We start from the raw sequence: 27,898 nt of genomic DNA, 5'->3' as shown, positions 1-27,898 counted from the left end.
AACTTCAAATTAAATTAGTCGAGTCAAAGAATACAACTGATCATAGATACTTTTCTCTTGTAACTTGCACCTTCTCCCAGCCGTCTATTCGCCTTTCCTGTGTTTTCATTTAAGAAGAACACCAACTCACCGACTGGAGAATCAAATTATCAGCCGTCTTAGCAGCCAACTTTAAGCAGCTATTTTTTTGGAAATGGAAAAATGAGTATGCCACCTTGCTGCAGGAAGGTGATGTCAAGGCAACCGCCTACCAGAACATAACTTGAAGTTAATATATATATATATATAAATATGAGAAGGTTGAAGTTAAGGGGTTTCTCATTCAAAATTACGATTATGCTCAGGTTATCCTTAGCAGTTCTTCTTGTATTTTTTTATACAGTTTAATTTTTTGCTCAAGAACAATCTGATTGTTTAGTTCCTTGGTCTAATTTATGCATTCACACGCGCTCCGATTACAGCTGGATCTAGTCTTTTAAGGAAAATTTTGACTTCGGAACACAAATATGTAAAGTATTTGAAGGGACTGCAGCCAGCAAGTATATATTATAGAAACAAGTTTCTAATTTTTGCACCATATGTTATTCTTCTTCTTTTCTTTTCCTGAAAATTCCTTTCCAATTTTAACAAGATATATGTAGCTTTCTGGGTATATTCCAGAAAGGGGTGAGCTGCCTATACGGTGAGTGTACTACTTGAAAAACACCCAGTCCCGTACTGGTGATAGGTAGCTGACCACTTTCTTGAATATACCCAGAAAGCTATATATGTCTTGTTAAAATTGGAAAGGAATTTTCACGAAAAGAAAAGAAGAAGAATAACCTGTTATAACTCTGACTGCAGTTCAGTTAAAGGTCAGAACAATAAAAGACTAAACAGGTAATTTCCTAGTTGAGTTTAAACTTTTAACTATAGAACATGGAGGTTCATTATTTAACTCATTATTTAGAGATTTATGTAAGGAAGGATCCTTCCTTATTTTTTATTTCAAGCACATTAAAAAGTTTAAATGCAATGTTTTAAATGTTTAATTACCATAAAATAGGCTATAGTATGTCCTAGGTGAAGTGAGAGTGATCAGAAGAGTGAGAAAAGCCATAAGTGCGCCAATTGTGACTTCATTCTTTAGCAGCGAAAATAGTTCTTTCAATTGGCGTCAATTTTCGCTGGCTCGAAACATTGGCAGTTGGCAACTCTGCTATAGACCTTATACATCTTCGGACGTTAAGGGCTTGAATTCTGAAGCGCGAAGAATGGGTATTTTCCAGTTTGGTGCAGAAAATACCTGAACTGCGAAAGATTATCAAAACAAGACGACCAAGACCAGTCCATAATCACTTAACATCGCATAATCACAACACTCCCTAATATACAATTCCAAATCTAACCACCAGATAATATCCTATGTCCTCCTTAATGCCTTTCTTGCAGTCCTGGCCGAGTGGATTGGTGTGCTGGATTCAGGCTCCTTTGTCTGAGAGGACGCAGGTTCGAATTCCAATGTACCCAATTGCTCAGTTTGGGACGGGGGTCAGTGGTGTGACTCTGTAAGCTTAGCCAGAGTCGACCCAGCTCTAAATGGGTACCTGGAGAATTCTGGGGAAGGTAAACCGGAAGGGTGTGCGAAAGCAAAGGATGGTTGGCCCCCAACCCCCCATTGCACTTCCTGGCTGAAGGGCCAAGAAACGGAGATCAGCACCGCTGGTACGGACTGTAAAGTCTAATGCCGTGTCCTTTACTTTTATCTTCTTTCTTTTTTTTCTTTTAGTTTCATGCAGCTATTGCTTAATCATGACAATTGCAAAAATGTCCACTAAGAGTTTCAATTCTTTGGAAATATGAGTACTTAGGGTAAACTCTAATTGCTACAACAGTTTTACAGAATCTCCTATAAATTACTTAATGAATCCAAATAATTTTTTTACTTAATTTTTTGTATCCTTGCCATACCTCTTTTGCTGTGACCGTTGCTTTTTGATTCCATTCAAGAAAGCAACCCCTATAGCTGCGCCACAGAAATATTCAGTTTACAAATGAAAACTTCTTTGACACCATTGTTTCGTGGGTAGCAAAAGAGACTGTTAGAAAATAGTAAAACCTCATGGAGTTTGTAATACCTGGTTATATTCATCCTCCCGATCACATGTAGTTTATTTAAAATAAAATTCTTGCAGAAACGATTGAAATATAAGTTGATTCTCTTTTTTTATTGAATTCTTAAATCTCAATTTACTTGCATAAAAGTGGAACTGTATTGCATAGCACTATGAAAAATAGTTGCAAATCGTCACTACTCTGACAGCCGCATAATCAGCTTCAGAGAGGAAATTGCTATTCTGTTGGTATTACTAAATTGTGTTTTTAAATTCGCTGCAAGTTTTCTTAAACAGTCCCCTCAGGAATAGTTAATCATGTTTATTGTAAGTTTGAGAACCTTATTTTACTGCTGTGAAAATTTGTTTTTCACTTATTTTGGCATATTCAGTGTTGTTGTATTTTCTTCTATTGGGGGTTTCCATCGTCAATGGCAGGGAAGAATTTAAATAGGTATGATCCAGAGTACCTGGTGAATTTTAATTTTGATTCGAACAACGACTTGCTTTATGAGTCGCTTTACAACAATTGGCTTTAATTGAGAAGTTAAAGCGGAGTTTTGAGTTTATTCTAGAACTTGCTCCTCTCATTTTTTTGTCATTCATCCTGTTTTGGAATTTTATTGTTTTTCTTCTTCTAATGTTGCGTCCATTTCTTAAATTTATTCGTTCACACCTCCCATTTGTGAATGTATTTCTGGCTACAAGTTCAGCTTGAAGTTAGTTTCTTCAACACACTCTGGGTTAGCCGTCAAGTTTTCAAACTCTGCCCTTGAAAATTTTACTTTTTAAAGTACTTGAACTTCCATCCTTTGTGCCTGGCACGTACGCAGGGGGAGGCCTTCGCCCCCCCCCCGCCGAAATTTTGTAAAATGTTTAATTTCTCCATGGTTTCTTGGGATTTCTTGCAAAAGTAGGACATTTATTAAGAATCTAGATACATGTGTGAAGCCTTCTATGGAGGATTTTACAGCATGCAATTATCCAGTCAAGTCACTGCCCAACTATTAATTAACTTTCTGTCTAGCTTTTTACCCTCTTTGAAGTAATTAGCAATTGTACTGTTATTCTTTTTTGTAAAAAGAGTTTGCTTTCCACAGCAAAATAGAATTATCCTTGATATTAGGGGGTTTATTCCCCTTTTTCAGGTTAAAGTACAGCTTTTAATGGATCAATTTTGGAAACTATCATTTTTCATTAAAATCTACGTTTTTGCAATAGAAGAACTACCCACCACAGCACCCATATTGCTCTGTTAACCCTAAAATTTCCCTTTCAGTGGGATACAATAGACTAATCACTGGTTCTAAATCGCTATGAACATAACCTGAGCCTAAAACGTACTTTTGAGGCTTCAGTCTTCTTCCCCCCATCCGCTACAATACTACAGATTAAAGTTAATCTTTATTTTCCGATATACGTGCTTTTTGCATTACTAAATAAAAAGGTGCTACTCTATATCTGCTGTTTCGAAGGTTTCCCCCCCCCCCGAAAAAATTTCTGCGTACGTGCCTGCTTTGTGCATACGCGTCTAGGAGTGTTTTCGCCAGGATAGAGCACACTTTAACTTTTTCATATGGCTTGCGTTTGTCAAACAAAAAAGTTATAAATAGGTAAACAACTATTTTTACGTAGTATATTTTCTATCTTGTCATCAAAAGGGCCTTACGCCTTGCGGCTGGTATTTGTTACGTTTCCTCCGTTTCGCACACAGGGAGCGGCCTTCTGACTGATGCATCCCCCCAACAAAATAGCGAGATTTTTTCATAACGCATTCTGTAATTTCTTGTATTTTTTTCGGCTATCAGTGTTTTTTTTTGGAATTTGTGGTATCATCCCTATTATATCGCCCTTCCCCGAAATAAATCTTTCGCATGCAATTGTCTTAATTTTTAAATGAGATTTGTCTAAGGGCATTCAAAACCGATTTATTTTTTCCAGCCTCAGAGTTGGTTGACCGTCTCAAAGACAAAGGGCTGATTAGAGACTTTCCCCCAGAACCATTGGGAACTCTCAATACTGTCAAATTGCTCAAATAATATTTTCTTAAAATTTTGGTAAAAATTGATTGGAGATCTTGAATGCGTCAGCAGTTCGAAAACCTGACGAGAGGCTAGTTTAAAATAAAGAAAGATGTAATCTTTAACTAATTGTCAAACAAACCACTGTCTATTCAGTGTACCTGCACCAAAAATACTAAGTCTCTAGTGTCGGCAAGGTTTTCAATCAAAGCAGTGAGCACCACGGGGAACTCCCAAAACTATCAAATTGCTCGTGTGATATTTCCTTTGAGACGGTTTTTCACGTTACCCTAGCTGGTAGTCTAGAATATTTTTAGAGACTGCCTTTTGCAGAACTTTAGATAGAAAATTCTGTACCGTTAATCGGCAAAACAAGATTTACACTTTTAGTGATGTAGGGTCCATTAAATCTGAATACCTCGATCTCCGGCCCAAAAAAGGAAAGGTTGATTGGTTTTTCTAAGATTTCCAGGAAGCTTGATGTCTGCTTTTACTTTTCTGTCATTTATTCGAATCTCTTATCTAAGCTCTACGAGTTTCGGCAAGACCGCCTAATCGGTCCTAAATGTTTTGGCCACACAAACTAAAAAAAAGTTTATAATGAACGAGATAGGGCGATTCTTTAAAGTACCACATCACCTTAAGGAAATAACTTATTTCCATCATCGCAATTTGAAATTTGACCTTAATGTCTGTCCCAAGCAAGTTGTATCGTAGTTGTAGATTACAAAAGAGCTTCGTTTTGTGTGAAATCTTATGTTTTACAGCAAATTTTACGACCTATAGCAAGACATATGTTGGAAGTTAACAATATCTACTGCTCAAAAAAAGGATAATGACTCCATTACTAGCTGTTTTCTAAAATACTAGTCAAATTGAAAACAAAATAAAATCTGCTTTTATCCCCCTTTTATCACTTAGATTTAGAAAAATCATGGAACTGGGAGTATTTTTCCTTCCAAAATATAAATAAATGTAAAGAAGAAGTGAAAATATGTTTTTCCTTTTTTTATTGAAAAAACACCAGCCAAAAAACCAGCTCAGAGCCACTTAAATTATGGCTGTAATTCGTGATTTCTTGACATGTGACGCCTACCATTAGGATGAAAATTACAATGATTAACCTTAAGATAATGGAAATTCAGTAAATTTTCCATGTTTGACCAAGATAATATCAGTTTTTTGTCTGTAAAAAAAATTAAATAAGAATTGTTTTTTGTATTACCTAATAAAATTTTCAAAAGGCAAACCAAGCTGTATGTGTGGCCAACTAAGCAAGATACATTGCAGCAAAAAATTATTTAAAGTTATTTTGAAGGGTTTATATATTTTTTTTAAACAACCTTATTTTGTTTTACCTTTTTTGGGCTTGTAGTCATTTTACAAAATCTCTATAAATTGTTGACTAATACTCAAATTTTCCTTGTTAAAAGACCAGCAAAACTGGACAGGCTAAGCTACATTTGCATTGTAGCAGGCTGAAAAGGAATTAAGAACTTTCCTGTCCAGGGTTTCTCGAAAATCTTAATTTTGCATGCAAAAAGGCTCAAATTATATTCAATGCAGTAGAAAGATGACAATATTACACCCTGTCAAAACCACTCTGAAAGGGATTTTTGATTTATATGACGGAAAGGCTCACAGGGACGCCCGTGGGACCCTTAAGAAAGGGTCCTTAATGTAATACAAAAACTTAGGAGGCTGTTGATTGCAAACCGGGAATAATCACTGTATGCAATATAGAAGCACAAGATCGTTGCTTAATTACCCCTACTGCAATTAATTTCACCGTGTCGAAATCAAACTATCCGAAACAAAAACAATCTAAACTCAATTCAAATTAACAAATAATGTTTGATTTTTACTGAAGTCGGTATTGAAAGATTTATGTGGCTGTTAATTGTAAACTGAGACTAATATTGCTGAGCAGAAGTACAAAATCATTTGAAAAAATTCTTTTATCTTGACAGCATTAACAATGCATTATATTCATCACTGTTTTCTTTCTTTTGGAACCATTTTTTAAAATGTATTCAAAACTCAAAAGGCTAAACGAAGCTTTAAGTTCAAGTAATATGCTTAGTTTTCAGTAAAGAGTTTTTGGATAGATTTGAGGAGTGGCACCGTCGCACTTATTTGTGGCAACTTATGTTTGTTTTAAAATTTGGCTTAGTTGTTCGTTTCAATTTCTCCTTGTTTTAAGTTTCAGTTTTTCATTCAGTAATAATTTTGCTCTTTTCGGATTTGACATCTGATGCGAGCTAGTTTCTGCTCTTTTGAAATTCAAATTTATTGCTTACTGTTTACATAAGAAAAATTCAGTCTGACATAAATGAGGAGTACTTAGTTTGACCTTTGTTTGCTTATTCGTTAAGAGGCTTTCAAAATTGTTCAGCGGGGGAAAGCAAATGTTTGAAAAGCTGTTATTTGTCCAGAAATTTCAGTCTCAATTCCAAATATTATAAAGCTTCGTCCTTTGTTTGGTCCTCCAGAGGAACGAAAGACCAGGTGCACCCCCTTCCCGTCTACAGGCACCTATACCGCAGGGCACCACATCAAGACTTTCTCAATTATAACCTTTACCTCTTCTGGGGATGACTTTAAAGTCATTCACTGCTTCTTGTCCAGTTTAGTAACTACAAATTAGTATTACAATTGGTTTAATTACACAATTATTATAATTAAACAATAGTTTAATTACACTTTAGTAACTACAAAGTTTTTCTGATGGAAATAAAGAGTGATTTGGAACTTACGAGGACCAAAAATTATTGCTTCGCAGTCTATGCACCATAATAACTCTCTATGTTAGTAGACATATGTAATACTAAAGTTTTACTGAAAAAAAAAAACAAGCACAAGCATAAAAAGCAATAACCCTTAGTTTTAAACCATAACGAATATCATGAAGCGCTTTATGTTTCTTTTGTACAAGACATCATAATTATACTTTATTTTGTTTTTAGTAAAATTCTAGTTTTGGTTGATCCTCTAAATATAGGGAAATATTAGATACATGTTGCACAAACATCAAAGCCATAGTTTCTGCTGGTTTTAAGTTCTCTTATAAAAGACATTTCTTTTTAAGATTAGTCAACTCGTTTTTAATTCGGAGTAAAAAATTCATGTAATGTTTAAAATTTTTGGTTAGTATAGATAGGCCGCAGTTGGCTTGCCTTCCCCGCTCTAGAAAGGGCACGGAACATTGTAAGTTTTGGTGACACCTGACACCTGATTTTGGCACCATCAGGGATAAATTTCTGAAAAGCAGATGTCAGGCACAGTTGTCAAATAATCCATTAGCTATCTCTCTACGATCTTCCAGTAACCTGCTAGCAGTGCCAAAAAAGAAGAAAAAGGAGACGCGTCAGTGCTCACCATGCAAAAAAACTTTTCCCTTGTTTTTCAAGCCGGAGAGTAAACCTCTGGTTTTGGGCTTTCAACAACAGTAATTTAAAATGTGTAATTTTTATTTCGATTTGATGTTATTTCTGAGGGGTTTCAGTCTCCTTTTTGAAGTTCACAAAAGCTGTTTTCATAATTTAAAGTTAATGCTCTACTGAATCTGAATGATAGCTGAATTCCTGAATTAGTATATATTGGGAATGTCTCTCACTGGACATATTCTTAGAAAACAAGCTTTGACCTTTTGGTTACTATAGGCTGCGATTCTCTCTTTGCTAGGTCGCAGCTATTGTAGTAATCCATGGCATGGATCATCATCTCTAGCAAGTCCGTATTTAGGGGGTAGGGGGTTTAAACCCCCCTCCCTGGAATATTTGTCAGACTCGCAAAATCATGACAAAAACGAATATGAACAAATTTTGATGTGTTTTAAAGATTTTTGACCCCCCTCCCAACGAAATGTTGGTCTGACTCGTAAAAAAATACAAAAAATTAATATAAACGAGATTTTGATGCGTTTTGTAAAGTTTTTTTGTCCCCCCCACCGAAAAAATCCTGGATACGACCCTGATCCCTAGAGATTTTCTCTTCTTCTGGCTTACGTAACTGCCCAGGTGACTCGTAAATTATCTAGTTATTCAATGATAACTGCCAAGATTATTGGTATTAATGGAAATAAATTATCCTAGACAGTAACTAGTGACATATTCTTGTTATTTACGGCACTCTGAATAATAAAAAAAAATGATTCAATAATTTGAGCAATTAAAATTTTATTGTGTTTTCATCGCAGTGTATTTTCTTAATTAATTCATTTTATGATATTCATTTTATTATATAATATTTTGCAATATTTAAACATTTATATAAACATTTTATGATGTATAAACATTTATAATATTAATCAAAATGCTCCTATTATTTTTAGTTTACTGGAACGCGAAGAAAATTCGGTTCAGTCCCTGTTGGAAATAGGATATGACAGAGTAAGTATTTCTTCTTTTATTATTATTCCAAATAGCATTTGAGTTACAAATAATCACGTGACCACGATGAAGCACTTTATCCTAGCATTTTATGCTAAAGAAGGAAAGCCACGACAAGCTTTATACGTAAAAAAAAACTGAATAAAAACAAATTAGCTGATGTAAATACTTCTAGTGCAATTGCTGTAAAAACCTAAGCAAAAACTGCAAATTAGTTACAAAATGTTTATCTTTGTTGTATGTTAGTGTTTTTCAAAGTATTAGTATATATGAACAGTAGCGAAAAGTTTGTTGAAAAATGACACACATCATAGCGCCCAGACTGGGAAGTTCCCAGTACGACACAGCAACAGTTTCAGTTGCTTCTTAACATTCAGTCTGCTCACTGCATATGTATATGCATACATATTTGTCATTGTGCGTGGACAAAGAGGCAGAGTCGTGGAGAGGGGCTAGTCTGATTTCTGTCCAAAATCTTTAATGGGGAATCTAAGACTGTTCATATATACTTACAGTGTGATTTTTTAACACTAAACTTGGTGGTGAATAGCATGTTTTTAAGTGTTCTTAACTGGGCGGAAATGAGGTGCTTATTAGTATTTAATTGGCAAACCGCTAAAATGAGTTGTGAAAGGATGATTAAACATGAAAGTTTCTATCTCTTTCAGTGAAGTCTCCAGGGCGGGGGGGGGGGAATAAAAAATAAAAGAATCACTTTTGTAAGGATAACCCTATATTTTTGTGTTTGTTCCTATTCATAAGCCAAATTGACTAAGTCCACGTTTAAATTTTTCTAGACCTAATAGTCGAAGCCTGCTTATGTATAATTTTGCATGTTCCCTAGATTTTCTTAAAAGCGGCCAAAATTAATTTGACCATCTTATATTAATTAATTTTCTTGGGAACCAATTTAACTAAGTTTATATCGAAATTCGCTTGAACATATTCTTTAAGCTCAAACATAATGTGAAATTTCCTAACAGCAAATGTAAAAAAAAATCCTGGAGTGTGTTCCTGGTAGAAATTTTAATTTAATGTGTATCCATTTCATATTTAATGGGAATTAACTACGAATCTGGAACGGTTTATTAACTAATGCCTTAATATGCATTGTAGTGGATTCAGAAATCTGTGTAATTTTAATGAATAATGAGTAAAATGCACAAAATATGCCTTAACACTCATTAGTTGTCACAAATTTGGCCATGTGCCTCCATTTTTTTCCAATTTGATGATGTTTGTGAAGAAGTTAACACACTAAAGATACTAGTTAGCTGTATTCACAAAACTTTAATACAAGTTTAATATCATTGTTCAAATTGAATATAATATATTTAATTTCAGTTATTTCAGCACCAATTCACTGTCACCTGGAAGGAAAAAATAAATTTTAATTAGATACACTATTATTGACTTTTTCTAAAAGCTAAGATTGCTCCTCGACTTTTTGTTCTAATGAATGTCACTTTACCAACCAAAGCAGTAGAGCTGCTTTGGAATGCAGTATAGCTGCAGAGCTGCTTGTTTTGGAATTATCGCCGTTGTTTGTTTTTTCACCTTCATCAATCAGTACATTCAAGCAGCATATTCAAGCAGTAGAGCTGCTTGTTTTCGAATTATCGCCGTTGTTTGTTTTTTCACCTTCATCAATCAGTACATTCAAGCAGCATATTCAAGCAGTAGAGCTGCTTTTTTTCGAATTATCGCCGTTGTTTGTTTTTTCACCTTCATCAATCAGTACATTCAAGCAGCATATTCAAGCAGTAGAGCTGCTTGTTTTCGAATTATCGCCGTTGTTTGTTTTTTCACCTTCATTGTTTTCGAATATTTAATTTCAGTTATTTCAGCACCAATTCACTGTCACCTGGAAGGAAAAATAAATTTTAATTAGATACACTATTATTGACGTTTTCTAAAAGCTAAGATTGCTCCTCGACTTTTTGTTCTAATGAATGTCACTTTACCAACCAAAGCAGTAGAGCTGCTTTGGAATGCAGTAGAGCTGCAGAGCTGCTTGTTTTGGAATTATCGCCGTTGTTTGTTTTTTTCACCTTCATCAATCAGTACATTCAAGCAGCATATTCAAGCAGTAGAGCTGCTTGTTTTCGAATTATCGCCGTTGTTTGTTTTTTCACCTTCATTGTTTTCGAATATTTAATTTCAGTTATTTCAGCACCAATTCATTGTCACCTGGAAGGAAAAATAAATTTTAATTAGATACACTATTATTGACGTTTTCTAAAAGCTAAGATTGCTCCTCGACTTTTTGTTCTAATGAATGTCACTTTACCAACCAAAGCAGTAGAGCTGCTTTGGAATGCAGTGGAGCTGCAGAGCTGCTTTTTTTCGAATTATCGCCGTTGTTTGTTTTTTCACCTTCATCAAATTGACTTCGATTGATGTGTAAGTGTTGCTAATGAAGTAAGCACCCTGTCTTCCAACAAAGCTAGAGGAAAAATACATTTTTAAATGGAAGCTCCTTTGCTAGTGTCTCGGCGTGTTTCTTCTCAAAAGTGTTTAAGGCTGACTATCTTATATCTCCCTGTTTCCAGCTATATAGTACGATTTACCATATAGGCTACTGGAAATTGTTACCTTTTATGTTTTTTTTTTGTTTTAGTGTTATCCCGAAAGCGGAAGTTTAGGAGCTTGCTTGAATGAACTGACAACCCTGTTATGCGGAGAAATTTCTTCACGAAGACGATTAAAAGCAGCAGAAGCTGTCATGTCAGTACTGGAAATGTCCCGTGAACTGGTTACAATCACTGATCAGAATCACATTGTGCAGGTTACTAACTCCTTTCTGTTATTTTTTATATTTCTTATTATATTTTTAGATTTGTATGAATTCTATTAGTCATATGATCACAGGGTGAAAGGATTTATGGATCACTCCCTCCCCAGAAACGTCAATATTTTATGACCTTCCCCTTATTTGTTCTATTCTTCTTATGATTTCACTGTTTTCGCTTTTCTTTAACTTCCGTCCTCTCTGAAACTTCTCCCCCCTCCCGAAAAAAATCTGATGTGTTTGTGCCTAAAATGTATATCATAAGTGGAGTTTCTTCCACTTATTTGTACATGTCTCACTGATTCGAAGCCTATAACACAAATGAAGGGTTTCAGATAGGGACTCTCAAAGGCTTATGAATTAGCATGAAGGTTTAAAAATATTCATACCATTTCCAAGGCTGTCTTAAAAAAGCCACCCCTACCCCTGTATAAGGGCATCACTTCTGTGTACTACATCACTCGAGATGATTATATTTTTCTAGTTCGCAGATCTATGGTCTCATAAGCTCTGAACGAACATTAGCCTTTCAGTGTCAGATATATTTCTCTATGGATATGAAGTCTTCCATACCCACTAATTAGTATGAATGTTTTACTTTACCCGCTAATATTATAAAAGCTATCGTTAATATTTGTTACGTAGAAATTATCTAAAAGATCAAAGTGGCTTCTCCTCTCCGCCCTTCTCGCATACCAGTCGAATGGTAAATCACATTGACTGTTGGGGATTTTCTTCTGATTCAGAGGTACGCTAATAGCCTATCCTGCGAATTTATGTATGACCGACTGTTTCAAAGACAAGCGACAAAACTATTTAAAAATAAACGGTTTTAGGGAAACTTTGCGGACTATTTCTTAAAATTAATCTTTTTGTGGAAGCTCTGGCTAATAATGTAAGTGTTCTTCTCATATCCATTTTCCATATTTATATTCGAATTCAAAATAATTTTATGCTTTTCGCCTTTCTTTGAGGGGCCGCTCTCTCAAAAATCATGTACACGACAAGTATGGCCGAACTTTGCGGCCCATGCGGCGTAAACAGATGGCGAGAAGTCATTGCCCCTCGCACTTCTTCTTGAATGCTACCATTGATATCAACTGGTAATTTGTGGTAATGTATATCTGAAATGGTGAAATCAAGGCCGCCGGAAGTGAGGGATGATTTTTAAATATTACCCATTTCCTCGAATTAAAAACATCCACGCCTCCCTTGTCAGGTGTTGACATGAATAATTTAAACAACAAGTAACGAATATGGTTTTAGAAATACCTGACTTTCAATTAACTTCACATATTTAATATTCATTTATGCAAATTTCAATGCTTCGGACTCCAACTATTGATGTCTGATCACTGAATTTAATAATATGCCATTTAATTGATTAATAATAGCTTTATGGTTTGTAGGAATGTAGTAAAGATGCATAAGATATACCTACTGGAATGAAACCAAGCCGGTCATGTTCACTTTGTACAGTCAATTACTCAGCAGTAACAGCCTTGTAGTTTACGAAGATTTTACTGATAGGTGTTTTCTCTTAATGATTTTTTTTTGTACAGTGTCTTTTTCAAGGAACAATGTTACTAGCAAGAGCTGATTATCTAAAAATTAAGTAACATTTGGATTAATTGGCCATGGGCTGACCATGTTGATTGAACTAAGTAACCAGCGAACAAAGATTTCCCGTGGTCCATCCAGCTTCTATGGTTTCTCCCTATTCTTGGTAAGGGTCTATTTATGGGGTTAGCGTCATAGTTTTTCCTCCTTGAATCTTACTCCTTCCTTGAAGTGTTTTTTTTTTCGGTTTTCAAGATGGTTTTTTTTTTCGGGCACGATTGAGCATTTCCAGTTAAGCGTTTTAGATCGTGACAAATCGATTAGGTGTCTCATAATTTAAAGTCTCGGGTATTTTTGCCCTTTTTGGACAAATTAGATTTTTTTGCGACAAAACAGGGGAAGACAACACTTTGCTTTGATATAATCTATTTTATTACTTAAAATGGCACTAGATAGTTTCATCTCCATTCTAATGAGCCCTCCCTCTCTCGATGTTCAATGACCTCGGATTTGTTACAAGCACCTCAGAAAAAAAAGGAGACTTATCAGTACTATCCATGCAAAAATGGGATTTTCCTTGTAATTCATTGTGTAGACTTTACGTCCTGGATATGGCCCAGGATTATATAATAGAAAATATGCATATTAAAAGAGGTTTCGGTGAGGTCAAAACCCCCTGCGAATTCTTCTAATACTTTGGATTTTTCTCAAAATTTCCTATAATTTTACAAAAATTACCAGGTTTTTGCTATTGGATGAATTTGTGTCGCCCCCCCCCAGAAAAAATATGATAATTTTTTGGAAGTTTTATTTCGCAATTACAAACTACTTTTGAGTTGAATTGAAAGCAAAAGTAATGTGTTAAAAATCTTGCTATAAGGAAAATATTTGTCACTAGACACTTTGTTTTAAAATCAGGGGCGTAATTTGCTATGGTGCAGAGGGGAAACTGCCCTCCCGCCTCCTAAGCCCTAGTTTGCCCCTTCCTAAGCTGAAATTTAGCTTCTTTGAAAATCTCGGCCAAACTAAGATAGGCGTACATAATTCAAACATCCACAGAAAAAGATCAGTTTTCTTTGGTATACCTTTGCCTTTATGGTTCTACATGGCTAATTTTTCATTTTCACTTAACTTGGGAAACCGTCTCCAACTCTGCCCCCCCCCCCCCCATCTCATGATCTCGACGAAATTACGCCCCTGTTTAAAATCTGTATTTTAAATTTCAGCTGCTATAGATCGTGGTTTATGTTGTTGTGCTTTAATCATTATCTATTAATAATATGTCAATAACAGCATCAGGGTCGTATCTAGGATTTTTTTTGGGGGGGGGGGACGCATCAGAAATTTGTTTATGTTTTTTGTTACATTTTTACGAGTCTGACAAACATTTTGGGGTGGGGGCAAAATCCTATCCCTCCCCCCCAAGGATACGGTCTTGAGCAGCATTATGGTTTTTAAGAAACATTTTCCTTGTTAACCATAGGCAGCGCAATAGCGCTGCCTTAGTGAACAGCAATGTGGGCACAATGTATATTTATTTATTTTTTCTTGGTTTTAGACCAGGGCACTTCGTGTTGAAGGAGTTGCCGTAGGAACTTCAGAAACGGTCCATTCGACTGGAAATTGGAAGGGTTAGTGCCCTTCTTAATAGTCGAAGGTTGTTGGAGGGAAATAACCTCCCTCCGTCGCTCACCATTTCCCCGAAAACATCCGATCGAAATTTTGAGATAGCCATTTTGTTCACCGTAATTAAAAGGTCCGGAAATTATGTTTTTGAGGATGACGACCCGCCTAAAACCTTCAGGGCAAGGGTTGTAAGTTATGCCCTGGGGGCGTTTAAGGTTTATATAGAAAGAATGATTGCATAATCTTCGGAGGGAGCTTATTGAATTCCTAATCAGAAATTTTAGTGCCCTTTTTGAGATTCAGAGTGACGGGAGGGTGGATATCCCCCCATATCTAGTATTTTCCTGAAATGCATCTGCTAGAACTTTCGAGAAGGTCATTTGTTGTCGTGCAAACTTCGTAAAAGGCTCATTCGGTTACAAATTGAAAGGGCTAGCGCCCTTTTTAATAGTCGAAATTGATTGGAGGTTAACTAACCCCTCCTCGCACGCCCTTCATATCCCCAAATACATCAAATCAAAATTTTCAGATAGCCATTTTGCTCAACGTAACTCAAAGGTCCAGAAATTATGTCTTTGAAGATAATAAACCCCCCCTCCGCCCACAGCCCTTAGGACATGGGTTGTAAGTTATGCCCAGGAGGCATATAAGGCATATATAGAAAGGATGATCGTATAAAATTCGGAGGGGGATCATTGGATTAGTAACCAGAAGTTCTGGTGCCCTTTTTAAGATTTAGAATGATCGGAGGGTGGATAGCTGCCTCCGCACCTTGTATTTTCGCGAAATACATCTGACAGAAATTTTGAGATGGTCATTTGTTGTCGTAGAAACTTCGAAGAGAGCTCACTTAATTGGAAATTGAAAGGGCTAGGGTCCTTTTTAATAGTTGAAAATGATCGGAGGATAACTAACCCCCCTCCCACGCCCACCATTCCCTAAGAAAATCCGATCACGATTTCGGAATAGCCATTTTATTCAACGAAATTGAAAGGTCCAGAAATCATGTCTTTTGAGTACGAAAACCCCCACTGACTTCAGGGCAAGGGTTGTCAGTTATGCCCTGGGAGCATATAAGTTTTATATAGAAAGGGTCTTCGAAATCATGGTCAAGTTCCATGTGTTATCGCTTTACTGAAAACAAAATACGTTTGAAATGTCTTAACTTTTCTTACTTTTATAAAAAAATTATCAAAACTTTAAGAAATAATTATCAGTATATGTCAATTAAACTGACAATCCACAGTCATTTATTTTTCTGTGTTTTTTTTTTTTAATTTCAGTAAAGTGTAAATTTTTGTTCTGGTCTTAAGAAGTATTTGGGTTATCAGCCCTGCTAACTTTTGTTTGTTTTGAGTTTGATTCGGCTATTTATTGCAATTTTTGTTTCTTTTTGAGTTTCATCCATCCATTGATAGCGATGTGTGGTAGTTTTACGTTTGAAAGATTATTTGACTTTTTTTGCTCATTGTTGGCTTAATGGAGCTCTTTACTTATTGTTGAAAAACTTGTTTTGTAGAAAAAGTTTTTTTAAATTAACACAAGAAGAGAGCAGTATGGTTACAAGGACTACTAGTAGTAGTTGATTAATATTGAAAGATATTGTTATACTATTTTTTTAGTATATTAATCCTGCTTGTGAGAGAATCCTTGGTTATTCTATGCAAGATTTGGCCAATCAAAACATAGTTGATTTACTTCGAGTGGAAGGTGTCAAGTTTGATGTAGCTGACGCAACGCTGCTTGCCCAGAAGAAGGGTAGGGAGTGGGAAGGAACGATGTTCTACAGGCGGAAGACAGGCGATTCTGTACCTTTGTTTACAAGAGTGATCTCGCTTAATGTGGATGGCATGTAAGTCGCTTTGATTTCACGCGTCTGTTAGCTATTAAACAAAAAAAGTTTTTTTTTAATGAAAGTAAGAAGCGACTTTAAAACTTAAAATGAACAGAAATTACTCCGTACATGAAAGGGGCTGTTCCCTCCTCAACACCCCGCTCTTTACGCTAAAGTTTGACTCTTTCTCTCAATTCTACTTTATAAAGCAGTAAATAACTTTAGCATAAAGAGCGGGCTGTTGTGGAGGGAACTGCCCCTTCCATATACGGAGTAATTTCTGTTCGTTTTAAGTTTTAAAGTCGCTCCTTACTTTCACTTAAAAAAACCTTTTTTTTTTGTTTAATTTCTGAACGTTTTTGAATTAAGGCATGTTTTGATTTTTGCTATTGCATATTTGGAAATTTAAATTTAATTTTTTTTGATGAATGCCTTTCTCATAGTTTTGATAGGACAATTTTGAGAAAAAAGGAGCAGGGGTGGAGGCCTAGCTACCCTCCAATTTTTAGTTGCTTAGAAAGGGAACTAGAACTTTTAATTTTTTACGAACGTTTTTATTAGTAAAAATATATGTAACTTACGAATTAACTTACGTAACGAACTTCTATATTCCTACGTTTTGCTACGTATATGAGGGGGTTCGCCCCCTCGTCAATACCTTGCTCTTTACACTAAAGCTTAAATATTGTTCTAATTTCTTAAGAATGACCCCTGAATCACAAAGGCTGTAGAATAAATAGTTGAAAATGCTAAAATTACTTTAGCATAAAGAGCGAGGTATTAGGAGGAGTTGAACCACGCACATGCGTAATAATTTCTGTTCGTTTTAAGTTTTAATGCTGCTCCTTACTTTCAGTTAAAAAAATTTCATATTTATTTTTTATTTTTTAAAAATGCTAGAAAATCCTGCGCCCCCTTCATGGAGATTCTCTTCCCCCATGATAAATTCCTCCATGTAAAGTTCCCCCCACATAACCCCCTCCACTCAACCCTTCCCCCAACCAAAAAAATCGTCCTGAAAACGTCTGTCCACTTCCCAATAACCATTAGTGTATGTAAACACTGGTCAAAGTTTGTAACTTGCATTCCCTCCCACTGGGACTGTGGGGGAGTAAGTTGTCCCCAAAGACATATCTATTAGGTTTTTCGACTGTGCTGAATAAAATAGCTATCTCAGAATTTTGATCCGGTGAATTTGGGTGAAAATGAGCGTGGGAGGGGGCCTAGGTGCCCTCCAATTTTTTGGTCACTTGAAAAGGGCACTAGAACTTTTAATTTCCGTCACAATGAGCCCTCTCGCGACATTCTAGGACCACTGGGTCGATACGATCGCCACTTGAAAAAAAAACACAGAAAAAAACAAAAAAAAAACAAAAAACAAAAAAAAAAAAAAAACCAATAAACACTCATCCGTGATCTGTCTTGTGGCAGAAAAAGCAAAATTACACATTTTTGTAGATAGGAGTTTGGAACTTCTACTGTTGTGTTCTCTGATACGCTGAATCTGTTGGCGTGATTCTGTCACTTTTAATGGGTGTTTCCCCCTATTTTCTAAAATACGGCAAATTTTCTCAGGCTCGTAACTTTTGACGGGTAAGACTAAACTTGATGAAACTTATATATTTAAAGTCAGCATTAAAATGCTATTCTTTAGATGTAACTATTGGTATCAAAATTCCGTTTTTCAAAGTTTCGGTTACTATAGAGCCGGGTCGCTCCTTACTACAGTTCGTTACCACGAACTGTTTGACAAAGCATTTGTTTGTTTAGAAATTTAGTTTAGTTCTTTTTTCCCAACTTTCGTTGCTTCAGGGAATAATGTTCGATCTATTTTTTTTTTAATTGCTAATTTGCCTGTGATTTTACTGAGGTTGATCAAACAGTTCGTGGTAACGAACTGTAGTAAGGAGCGACCCGGCTCAATAGAAACCAAAACTCTAAAAAATTGAATTTTGATATCAATAGCTACATCAAAAGAATCACATTTCAATTCTGATTTTAAATATATTTAAAACCCTACCGTAGAAGTTTCAATCTCCTATCTACAAAAATGAGGAATTTTGTATTTTTTGCCAGAAGACAAATCACGGGTGCGTGTTTATTTGTTTGTTTTTTTGTTTTTTTTTCTTTTTTCTTTTTTCTTTTTTCTTTTTCCTTTTCCCCAGGGGTCATTGTATCGACCAAGTGGTCCTAGAATGTCGCACGAGGGCTCATTCTAACGGAAATGAAAAGTTCTAGTGCCCTTTTTAAGTGACCAAAAAAATTGGAGGGCATCTAGGCCCCTTCCCACGCTCATTTTTTCCCAAAGTTAACGAATCAAAATTTTGAGATAACCATTTTGTTTTGCATAGTCGAAAACCATAGTAACAATGTCTTTGGGGATGACGTACTCCCCCACAATCCCTGGGGGAGGGGCTGAAAGTTACAAACTTTGACCAGTGTTTGCATATAGTAATGGTTATTGGGAAGTGTACAGACGTTTTCAGGGGGGTTTTATTTTGTTTGGGGGTGGGGCTGAGGGGAGGGGGCTATGTTGGAGGATCTTTCATGGAGGAATCTGTCATGGGGGAAGAAAAATTCAAAGAAAAAGGGCGCAGGATTTTCTAGCATTACTATAAGAAAACAATGAAAAATAAACATGAAAATGTTTTTTTTTCAAATGAAAGGAAGGAGTAGCATTGAAACTTAAAACGAACGGAGATTGTTACGCATATGAGGGGTTCTAAAAATACTTTAGCATAAAGAGCGAGGCATTTAGGAGGAGATAAATACCTCACTCTTTATGCTAAAGTATTTTTAGTAATTTCAACTATTTATTCTACGGCCATTCTGATTCAGGGGTCATTCTTAAAGAATTGGGACAAAACATACGATTTAGTGTAAAGAGCGAGGTATTAACGAGGGTACAAACCCCTCTCGTATACATAATAAAAATATAAGATTATGAAACTTTGTTACGTAAGTTAATTCTTAAGTAACGTATATTTTTTACTAATAAAAACGTTCGTTAAAAATTAAAAGTTCTAGTTGCCTTTTTAAGTAACCGAAAAATTGGAGGGCAACTAGGCCTCCTTCTCCACCCCTTATTTCTCAAAATCGTCTGATCAAATCTAAGAGAAAGCCATTTAGCCAAAAAAGAATTAATATACAAATTTCATTTTAATAATTTATGTGCGGAGAGCCAAAACCAAACATGCATTAATTCAAAAACATTCAGAAATTAAATAAAAAAAGACTAATTTTTTTACCTGAAAATAAGGAGCGACATTAAAACTTAAAGCGAACAAAATTAATCCGTAAATGAAAGAGGTTGTCCCCTGTGCAACTCCTCACTCTTTACACTAAAGTTTTTTTTTATTTTAAAAAGTACAGCTGGAAAATAAAAACATGCGTTACTTCGTTACTTCAAAAACGTTCAGAAATTAAATAAAAAAAACAAGTTTTTTAAACTGCAAGTAAGGAGCGACAGTAAAACTTAAAACGAACAGAAATTACTTCGTATATGAAAGGGGCAGCTCCCTCCTCAACGTCCTGCTCTTTACGCTAAAGTTTGACTCTTTCTCTCAATTCTTCTTTTTAAAACATTAAAAAACTTTAGCGTAAAGAGCAGGACGTTGAAGAGGGAGCTGCCCCTTTCATATACGAAGTAATTTCTGTTCGTTTTAAGTTTTACTGTCGCTCCTTACTTGCAGTTTAAAAAACTTGTTTTTTTTTATTTAATGTTTAAAAAAGATAGTCACTGACTTGTCTCTTACATTTTTCAGTGTTGTTTGTTTCCAATCTCTTTATCTTTAGTGTTATGGTTTTCCAATCTACTTATCTTTGGTGTCGTCAATTGGAAAGGGGTTTTCGCTCCCCCTCTAGTTTTCGGTTTTTTAAGTTTACTATTGAAAAAAATCCCTTTTTGGCCATTTTCATAGAAAAAATTACAAAATTGCCCCTCCAGATTCTGAAAAATAAATCCCCCTTAAATTCAAATGAATTAATATTGCTTTTAATCTCCTTAGTTTCTTTGACAGAAGCATGGAATTGAAATTGTCTCTTTCTTTTGGTTAAACCAGATAAGAGTGTCTGATAATGCATCAGTTTTGCGTCGTACATTAGTGCGTCACTTCTATGCGTCACATGAACATAAATAAACGAAATAAGCAGAAGCACTAAGCAGTAGCAGTTATAATATAAGCAGTCTGACATGAAAAAGGAAGAATAAAAAATACGTTTAAAAAAATAGTACTATGACCCTATAATGGCAGACAGTGGCGTCAATTCACAAAAATGAGAGGGAGGGGGAAGTAAAATATATTTATTCCAGGGGGCAAATTTGTCGCTTTTGAACGAAAATAATAAAAAGGATTGTTCAATGACAATACCCCCTCTCCCTAAAAAAAAGTATTTCTAAATCTAGGGGTGTTAAAATAAATCTTGGGAGAAGGGAACTTGCTCCTCGCCCAGTTGACGCCATTGATGACAGAATTTTTTTGCAAGTTTAGTATCACTCAAAGCGGGTTTTATGTTGGTCGGGTCGCTTAAGATCTATTCGCAATTATATTTGATTGATATCAAAATTGGAGCAAAACTCCTAATTTGAGACACTCAGTTTTTATATATATATATATATATATATATATATATATATATATATATATATATATATATATATATATATATATATATATATATATATATATATATATATATATATATATATATATATATATATATAATGAAACTGCCTTATCGGCGGAATTTTTTTTTGAAGAATTCGGATTGGCTGAAATTGACGCTAGCTTATTCCCGGTATTTGTAAAATCTTATTGTGAATGGGCCTTTATCTGATTGGTAAAATTATTACGGGTGAATCATGTACAATGATTACATCGGAAGTTCTATTAGTTGCTATGACGAAACACGTCGAAGTTAGGAGGATGGTGTATAATATACTTAATTTATTAATCATTGGGAAACACGTACTTTGGCACAAGAAAGTTTCTTGATTGCTTTTAGAGGATATTTTTGGGGCTGAATTTAAAGTACAATCAGGATTATTGTTAGACCTCAGATTCATTTAAAAGTTTTTAGGTTTGGTTTTCGGAATATTTGGGTCACAAGCGTATCCTTGGGGATACCGGGTTTGACCTCTTCCCTCTGAATTTTTTGCTCGACTCATAAAAAAGTGACGTAAAACTCATATACACATCTTCTGATGCATTCTGAAAGTTTTTTCGTTACCCCCCCCCCCCCAAGAAAAAAACCATTCCCCTTTCAAAAAAAATCCTGAGTACGCCCCTTAATTCGGGGGTTATGAATTTTGAAGAAATTAGATTTGTGATCTAACTGTAATCCAATTCAATTTTCAGTACTGGTTTTTTAAAGTTTTTTCGTAACTGTATTTCAGTTTTTCAGAACAAGAATAAGTTATTCTACGGCTTAAGAATGAGTTGATTAAATTTTTGAACTCGGCAGGAAAATGAAATTTTATTTTTTCTTGATCGTTATTTGTACACATTTTAAAATCTTTACATCCAAAAAAAGAAACAAATACATTTAAAATACTGTCTTAGGCCTAAAAATCAAATTATCAACCAGTAAAAATTGAAATACTTTAAACACTGGACCTTTTTTTCCCTATAATAATTAAGTAGGGCATCTGCCTCACATTTTACATTTCGCGTTTTGATTTTGTATATAAGGCGACCTTCTAACGCAATATGATGGAAAGAAGTTTTTTTTTTTTTTTTTTTTTTTTTTTTTTTTTTTTTTTTTTTTTTTTTTTTTTTTTTGCAGTGTAATGTAACAACCCAACATCGTAGGTTGTAACCACCTTTATTCCGAAGAAGACAAAACAAAGCGTAAGACAGCAATTAATAAATTTTCAAAATATGCCCAACTCGAAGCAATGCCTAGTAGTCAATAGGGGGAGGGATTATGCCCCCATCCCCTAGATCATTGCCTTCATGGATTGTGAAAAAATGCTTTTTTGGGGGCATTTTGATTGAAAATGTATTTTAGTTTTTTCGTTTTTTAAGGTTGAAAAATGACAAATAATTTTTGACAAGTCACGTCACTGGTATTGAAAAACAACCAAAACAAAACGGGATCGTGTGACCACAAAAACACGAATAAAGCTCACATAAATTGCGATTATTGTCTGCCTCGATTTGGCATCGCAATTGAGTAGCTAACTTGTATCTTGTTTTATTGTTGTTATTATTTAAAAAGTAAGGATTACGTAAAGATTCGTAAAGATTACGAAAGAGCTGAAAATTGTTGTAATCACTTATACCTGACTTCTTGTTTATATTTATTGTTCGTCGAGCGTGGAGGATAGTTTCAAGTTGTGGTTTTTGGAGGTAATTTCATGTTAGCGTTTGTAATATCTTGTAAAACTTCTACATTTTTGCAGTATTTTTCGAAAATTAAGATCCCTCCAATTTTTTATTAGGGGTAGACCATTAGCTCGCACCTGAATCCAAATTCTAATATATTTAATTAGTAGCTTTAAATTTAGAAAAATATTCTTCTTCAAAACTCGCTTTAACACTTCAATAGAAAAATATTCTAGTCGAAGCGCTTGGGCCAGCAGCTCAACGCTGAATCTCTTGGTGCTCTAGACTAGTATTATACTTAAGAGAAACACCCTTACTTTTTGTTGGGGCTTTACCATTATTCATTATCTATGAGAAACCTTTCTCATCCAACAGTTTTTGTTTTATATATACATATATATATATATATATATATATATATATATATATATATATATATATATATATATATATATATATATATTTTATATATATATATATATATATATATATATATATATATATATATATATATATATATATATATATATATATATATATATATATATATATATATATATCTGGAATGGCCACGATGACTTCATGTTCAGCTGCAGTAATTCGTCTTACGCAGCTACGGCTAGCCTATGTGATAATGCAATATTCTTAGCTACAACTACCATCTGTAGTAACCTTTATTTTCTCAACGCAAATAACCCAAATAAGACGAAATTATGTGTTGTTGTCTGTTCTTTATATGCATCTCTTGCTTGCAGTTAAAATTAAAAATACTTGTTGGTCTGTTATTGCGGTAACCTTCTTTTTTGAGGAAGGGTAACCACTGACACAGTTCTGATTCTATGAACTAGACTTCGCTCTTTACTAGGTTGCATCTGACACTGTAACCATGATAGCACAGAAAAGGACAAGAGTTTCCGATGCATCGGCCACATACGACTTTAGACGAGTTTAAAGGTTTAGACGAAAAAAAAAATCTGCATAAGTTGCATACCATGGATTTAATTTAGTATAAAATTATATATAACAGTCGCTCACAATTTGTGTCCCAGTTATGATCGGTATCCCTTACCTCCTTTACACCCTTTAAGGGCGGCCATTGGACGGTCTCTAGAAGAATGTCCCCCTTTTCTAGCCCGTTTGGGAAGAATAGGAGTTATTTTCTATCGTTAAGGACACGACCAAAGAGTATGAATAACTTCTAAGAGCGAAAGCTGGCACTAGTGGCAGCAAAAAACACAAAGGCCATCAAACGTCTGGTGTTTCTTGGCATTTTTTATATGTATTAGTAAGGCAAAACTAGTCTTATTGGCGAAATTAGTGTTTAATAAGTGTCTTGTCTCAGTTTTTTTAAAATAACAAAGTGAGGTTTAAAAAAATGCTAAGGAACGCCAAATGCTAAATAACGTTGGCTATGTTTCGACATTAGCACTAGTTTTCATTCTTATAATTTGCCCAAGCTCTAAGCACGACAGTATATATATTCACTTAAAATTATCTTAATGCTTCCCCTCAGTACTCATATCTGCTACCATATGTACGGCTGTATTAAGAAGTTTTCTGGAGTTGGGTTGGAGTGCCAAAGCTTTTTTGGGGGATGAAGCCCCTAAAAGAATAAAGAGAAGAGATCAACTCCTATGAAATTTTCCTAACGGCCTCAAATAATAGTTTTTTACCTGAATTTTTAAGACTCATTCACGAATTGGAATTTTTTTTTCGGGGGGAAGGATCCTTCTCGGTAATCCCTCTGGATATGTCTCTGACTATGTATCCATTGTATAACACTTTTTTGTACTATCACTCAGGGTGATCTCCATGACTCAGCTCGATTCTGCATCACATCAACGCCTCCTCGCCTTGATACTGTATGACCTCAATTTTTTCTGGCCTCAAAACGCGTGCGTTATTTATTTAACACCTTTTTGGTTGTCATTTATTTTATCAGTGAATAGTGGGTCGACATTTATGAATTCTAGAGATCAGTGTCAAAGCCAACTATTTCCACTTTCTGTAAAAAAACAAGTTTGAAGTTTGGGAACCATGATGCTCTTCGTTAATGAATAAATAATAATTTATGGTTAAATTTAGCTTAAAGCGGTATTAATCGGTTTTAAGAACCAAACTGATATAATAAGGAATTTTAATTTTAAAAGCCCGTATTTTAAGAAGTCATTTGTTTATTTAATTCCTTTGAACTCTGGGTTTCCCCGTTCTTTGTGCCTTTTTTGCGTTTCTATATCTTAGTCTTTAGCAGCTGCGTAGGCGCTGAAGATCCTACGTACAAAGCTTGATTGGGATAGGTCCTGTAAAATGTTAACTCCAGGCCCCTCGAAAGTCACCTTCACAGTTGATGATGACAAGTTTTTATATTGATGATGTTTCTACATCTTAAGCTCTGCAAGTTGCATAGGGGGCTGAGGATTCTGCATGCAAAGTTTGATTGCGTCAGGTACTGCAAGATGCTAAGCTCGGATCCTCGAAAGTCATCGATCATCGATTGCTGATGATAAGTTTTTGATATTGATGATTTTTTTTTATATCTTGGCTTCTACCAGTTGCGTAGGGGCTGAGGATTCTGTGCGAAAAGCTTGATTGTGGAGGTACTGCACAGTGCCTAGTCCAGCCCCTCGAAGGTCTCCCTCACCATTGCCGATTACAAGATTTTATGCAGATTATGCTTCTGTGTCTTGGCCTCTAACAGTTGCGGAGGGGCTGAGGATCCTACATGCAAAGCCTGATTGCTCTAGGCGCTGCAAAATGACAAGTACGGGCCCCTCGAAGGTAACCCTCATCATTGCTGATTACAAGTTTTTATGCAGATTATATTTCTGTGTCTCGGCTTCTACCAATTGTGAAGGGGCTGATGATCCTACATGCAAAGCTTGATTGCGGTAGGTACTGCACGCTGCCAAGTCCAGACCACCATTGGCAATTACTAGTTTTTATGCAGATTATGTTTCTGTGTCTTGGCCTCTACCAGTTGCGGAGGGGCTGAGGATCCTACATGCAAAGCTTGATTGCAGTAGGTACTGCAAGATGCCTAGTCCCGGTCCCTCGAAGGTCACCCTCACCATTGCCAATTACAAGTTTTTATGCACACTATGTTTCTGTGTCTTGGCCTCTACCAGTTGCGGAGGGGCTGAGGATTCTACATGCAAAGCTTGGTTGCCGTATGGCCCCTCGAAGGTCACCCTCACCATTGCCGATTACAAGTTTTTATGCACATTATGTTTCTGTGTCTTGGCCCAGACCAATTGCGGAGGGACTGAGGATTCTACATGCAAAGCTTGGTTGCGGTAGGTACTGTACGATGCCAAGTCCAGGCCCCTCTAAGGTCACCCTCACCATTGGCGATTACGAGTTTTTATGCAGATTATGTTTCTGTGTTTGGCCTCTACCAGAGGGGCTGGGATGCTACATGCCAAGCTTGATAGTGGTAGGTACTGCAAAATACTTACTCCAGGCCCCTAGTAGGTCACTCTGACCATTGTTAATGGTAAGTTTAAGATTATTGTTAAGTTTATTGTTTTATGAAGCAACGTGGGATAATTTTTCTTCTGTAGTGAAGAGTGACTACATGGCTAACTGGAAATTATCTACTTGAAATGATGATTTATATGAACAACAATATACCTGTAGTATTCCGATGCGGTAAATCCCCCCCCCTAAAAATTACCTGGCTAATATTTATTTTATTACATGACTTTTACACTTTTGTCAGCATGACGGCACCGTGAAACGTTACAGTTGATATTTGTGTATATACTCTAATAATTTATGCATCATTATTTATTTATTTTTTATCTCCGGTTTCACTTTCACTGGAAATTTAATTTACCGATATCTCAGTTTCAAGGATTAATTAGTCTCAAATAGAATTATATCTTTGTTAAGTAGAGTCTATACATAAAGCCGAGCATAAAGTGTACATTTAAAAGGAGGATAATTGTATTTTCCCCTTGGAGGCTTCATCTCTAATACTTCAAAGCTTCAGGACCATATGACTTACAGTAATGAATAATTTATCACGCTGAATTAAAGTTTACGAAGTTCAAATCAAGCTGGCTGTGTGCTTTTGAACATTTGCTTTAGTTTCAACCAGTGTTGTAACATTTATTATGAGGAGTCAAAAGGGATTAACATTTTTCTTGGTAATTTCCTAATATTGCCGTTAGTCTGCCCTTCGCGTCAAGAAAGATAATTGTTGCTGAATATTTTTTTTTTTTGTAATTAGAGACCCATTTTCAACCGAAGCTATACTTTTTATATTCGTCTTAGTTATTTCGTAATACTGATTAGCAATAGAACACAAGTTTATCTTTTGCATGAAGAGTAGATTTAAAGTAGCCATTGGGTGGTGTCAATTGAGGGTGGGATCTACCCCCCTTAGATTTCCCTCCCTCCCCATCCCTCGATTGTTAGAAATATGTTTTGTGAAAGGTAATTAATTATATAGTTTTATTACCAAGGAAGATTTTAGATGATTGTTTAATTTGTAATATACGTCCCTGGACAAGAAATCGCAAGGTAACCCGATAATAGGGCCTGCAAAGAAATCTGGCTTTGCGGGATAATATATGAAATTGGCAAAATACTTTCTCCAGGGTTGGAATCATTATAAATAGAAAACAAAACTTGTCTCCAAGGGAGAATATCTCTGTACGTCTTGATACACTGTGTATCTTTTTGCATAATTTGGTACAAACTATGTTGTTTTTTGTTTGGTTTATAGTCATTTTGAAAGAATTCTCAACGAAAAAAATAAATATATGTTTGATAAGAATAAAGACTCAAAATAGCTGTTGCGCAATGGTCCCAAATTTCGTCTCTTATTCTTCAAAGTTTCAGAACCGTATAACCTATGTTGGTGACTACTGTTGTTTAGGTAGGCAGTAAGGCTCATACTTAGTTCGGTTTGGAATTAGGAGTTAATCAGGGATGTGTCCTATCTCTATATATACGAATTTCTTTGATAGGCTTGGTCCTAAGGATCACAAGGAACCTGCCCTAGCAATGATACATGGACGGGTAATAGAGGAGACATATCTATTAACAAATGAACTAACCTCCTTTTTATACAGTCCTAATAAGGGGGGAATTAATGCCAAGTTTGCGTCTCACTCAATTGGACTATCTGTCTTGACTTTTTCTACAATTAGCTATGAATTGATGCCCACAACTATTCCATTTTAATTCAAAAAAATGGAATAAACTTGAATTAAAATGGAATGGGCATCAAGTCATGGCTAATTGTAGAAA

General features: G+C 35.4%; 1 protein-coding gene across 2 annotated transcripts in view; it reads left to right on the top strand.

Moving 5' to 3' along the window:
* Positions 1–27,898, top strand: part of LOC136027157 (high affinity cAMP-specific and IBMX-insensitive 3',5'-cyclic phosphodiesterase 8A-like) — a 241,469-nt gene that overhangs the window by 140,630 nt on the left and 72,941 nt on the right. For both annotated transcript variants that reach the window (XM_065704156.1, XM_065704146.1), the window contains exons 7-9: positions 8,448–8,505; positions 11,126–11,293; positions 16,105–16,334. In XM_065704156.1, the coding sequence (XP_065560228.1) occupies positions 8,448–8,505; positions 11,126–11,293; positions 16,105–16,334 (456 nt within the window). The remainder of the gene's footprint in view (positions 1–8,447; positions 8,506–11,125; positions 11,294–16,104; positions 16,335–27,898) is intronic.

Source organism: Artemia franciscana, chromosome 1 (assembly GCF_032884065.1).
Source record: "Artemia franciscana chromosome 1, ASM3288406v1, whole genome shotgun sequence".
Lineage (NCBI taxonomy): Eukaryota > Metazoa > Arthropoda > Branchiopoda > Anostraca > Artemiidae > Artemia > Artemia franciscana.
This window is presented reverse-complemented; position numbering and strand designations above follow the sequence as displayed.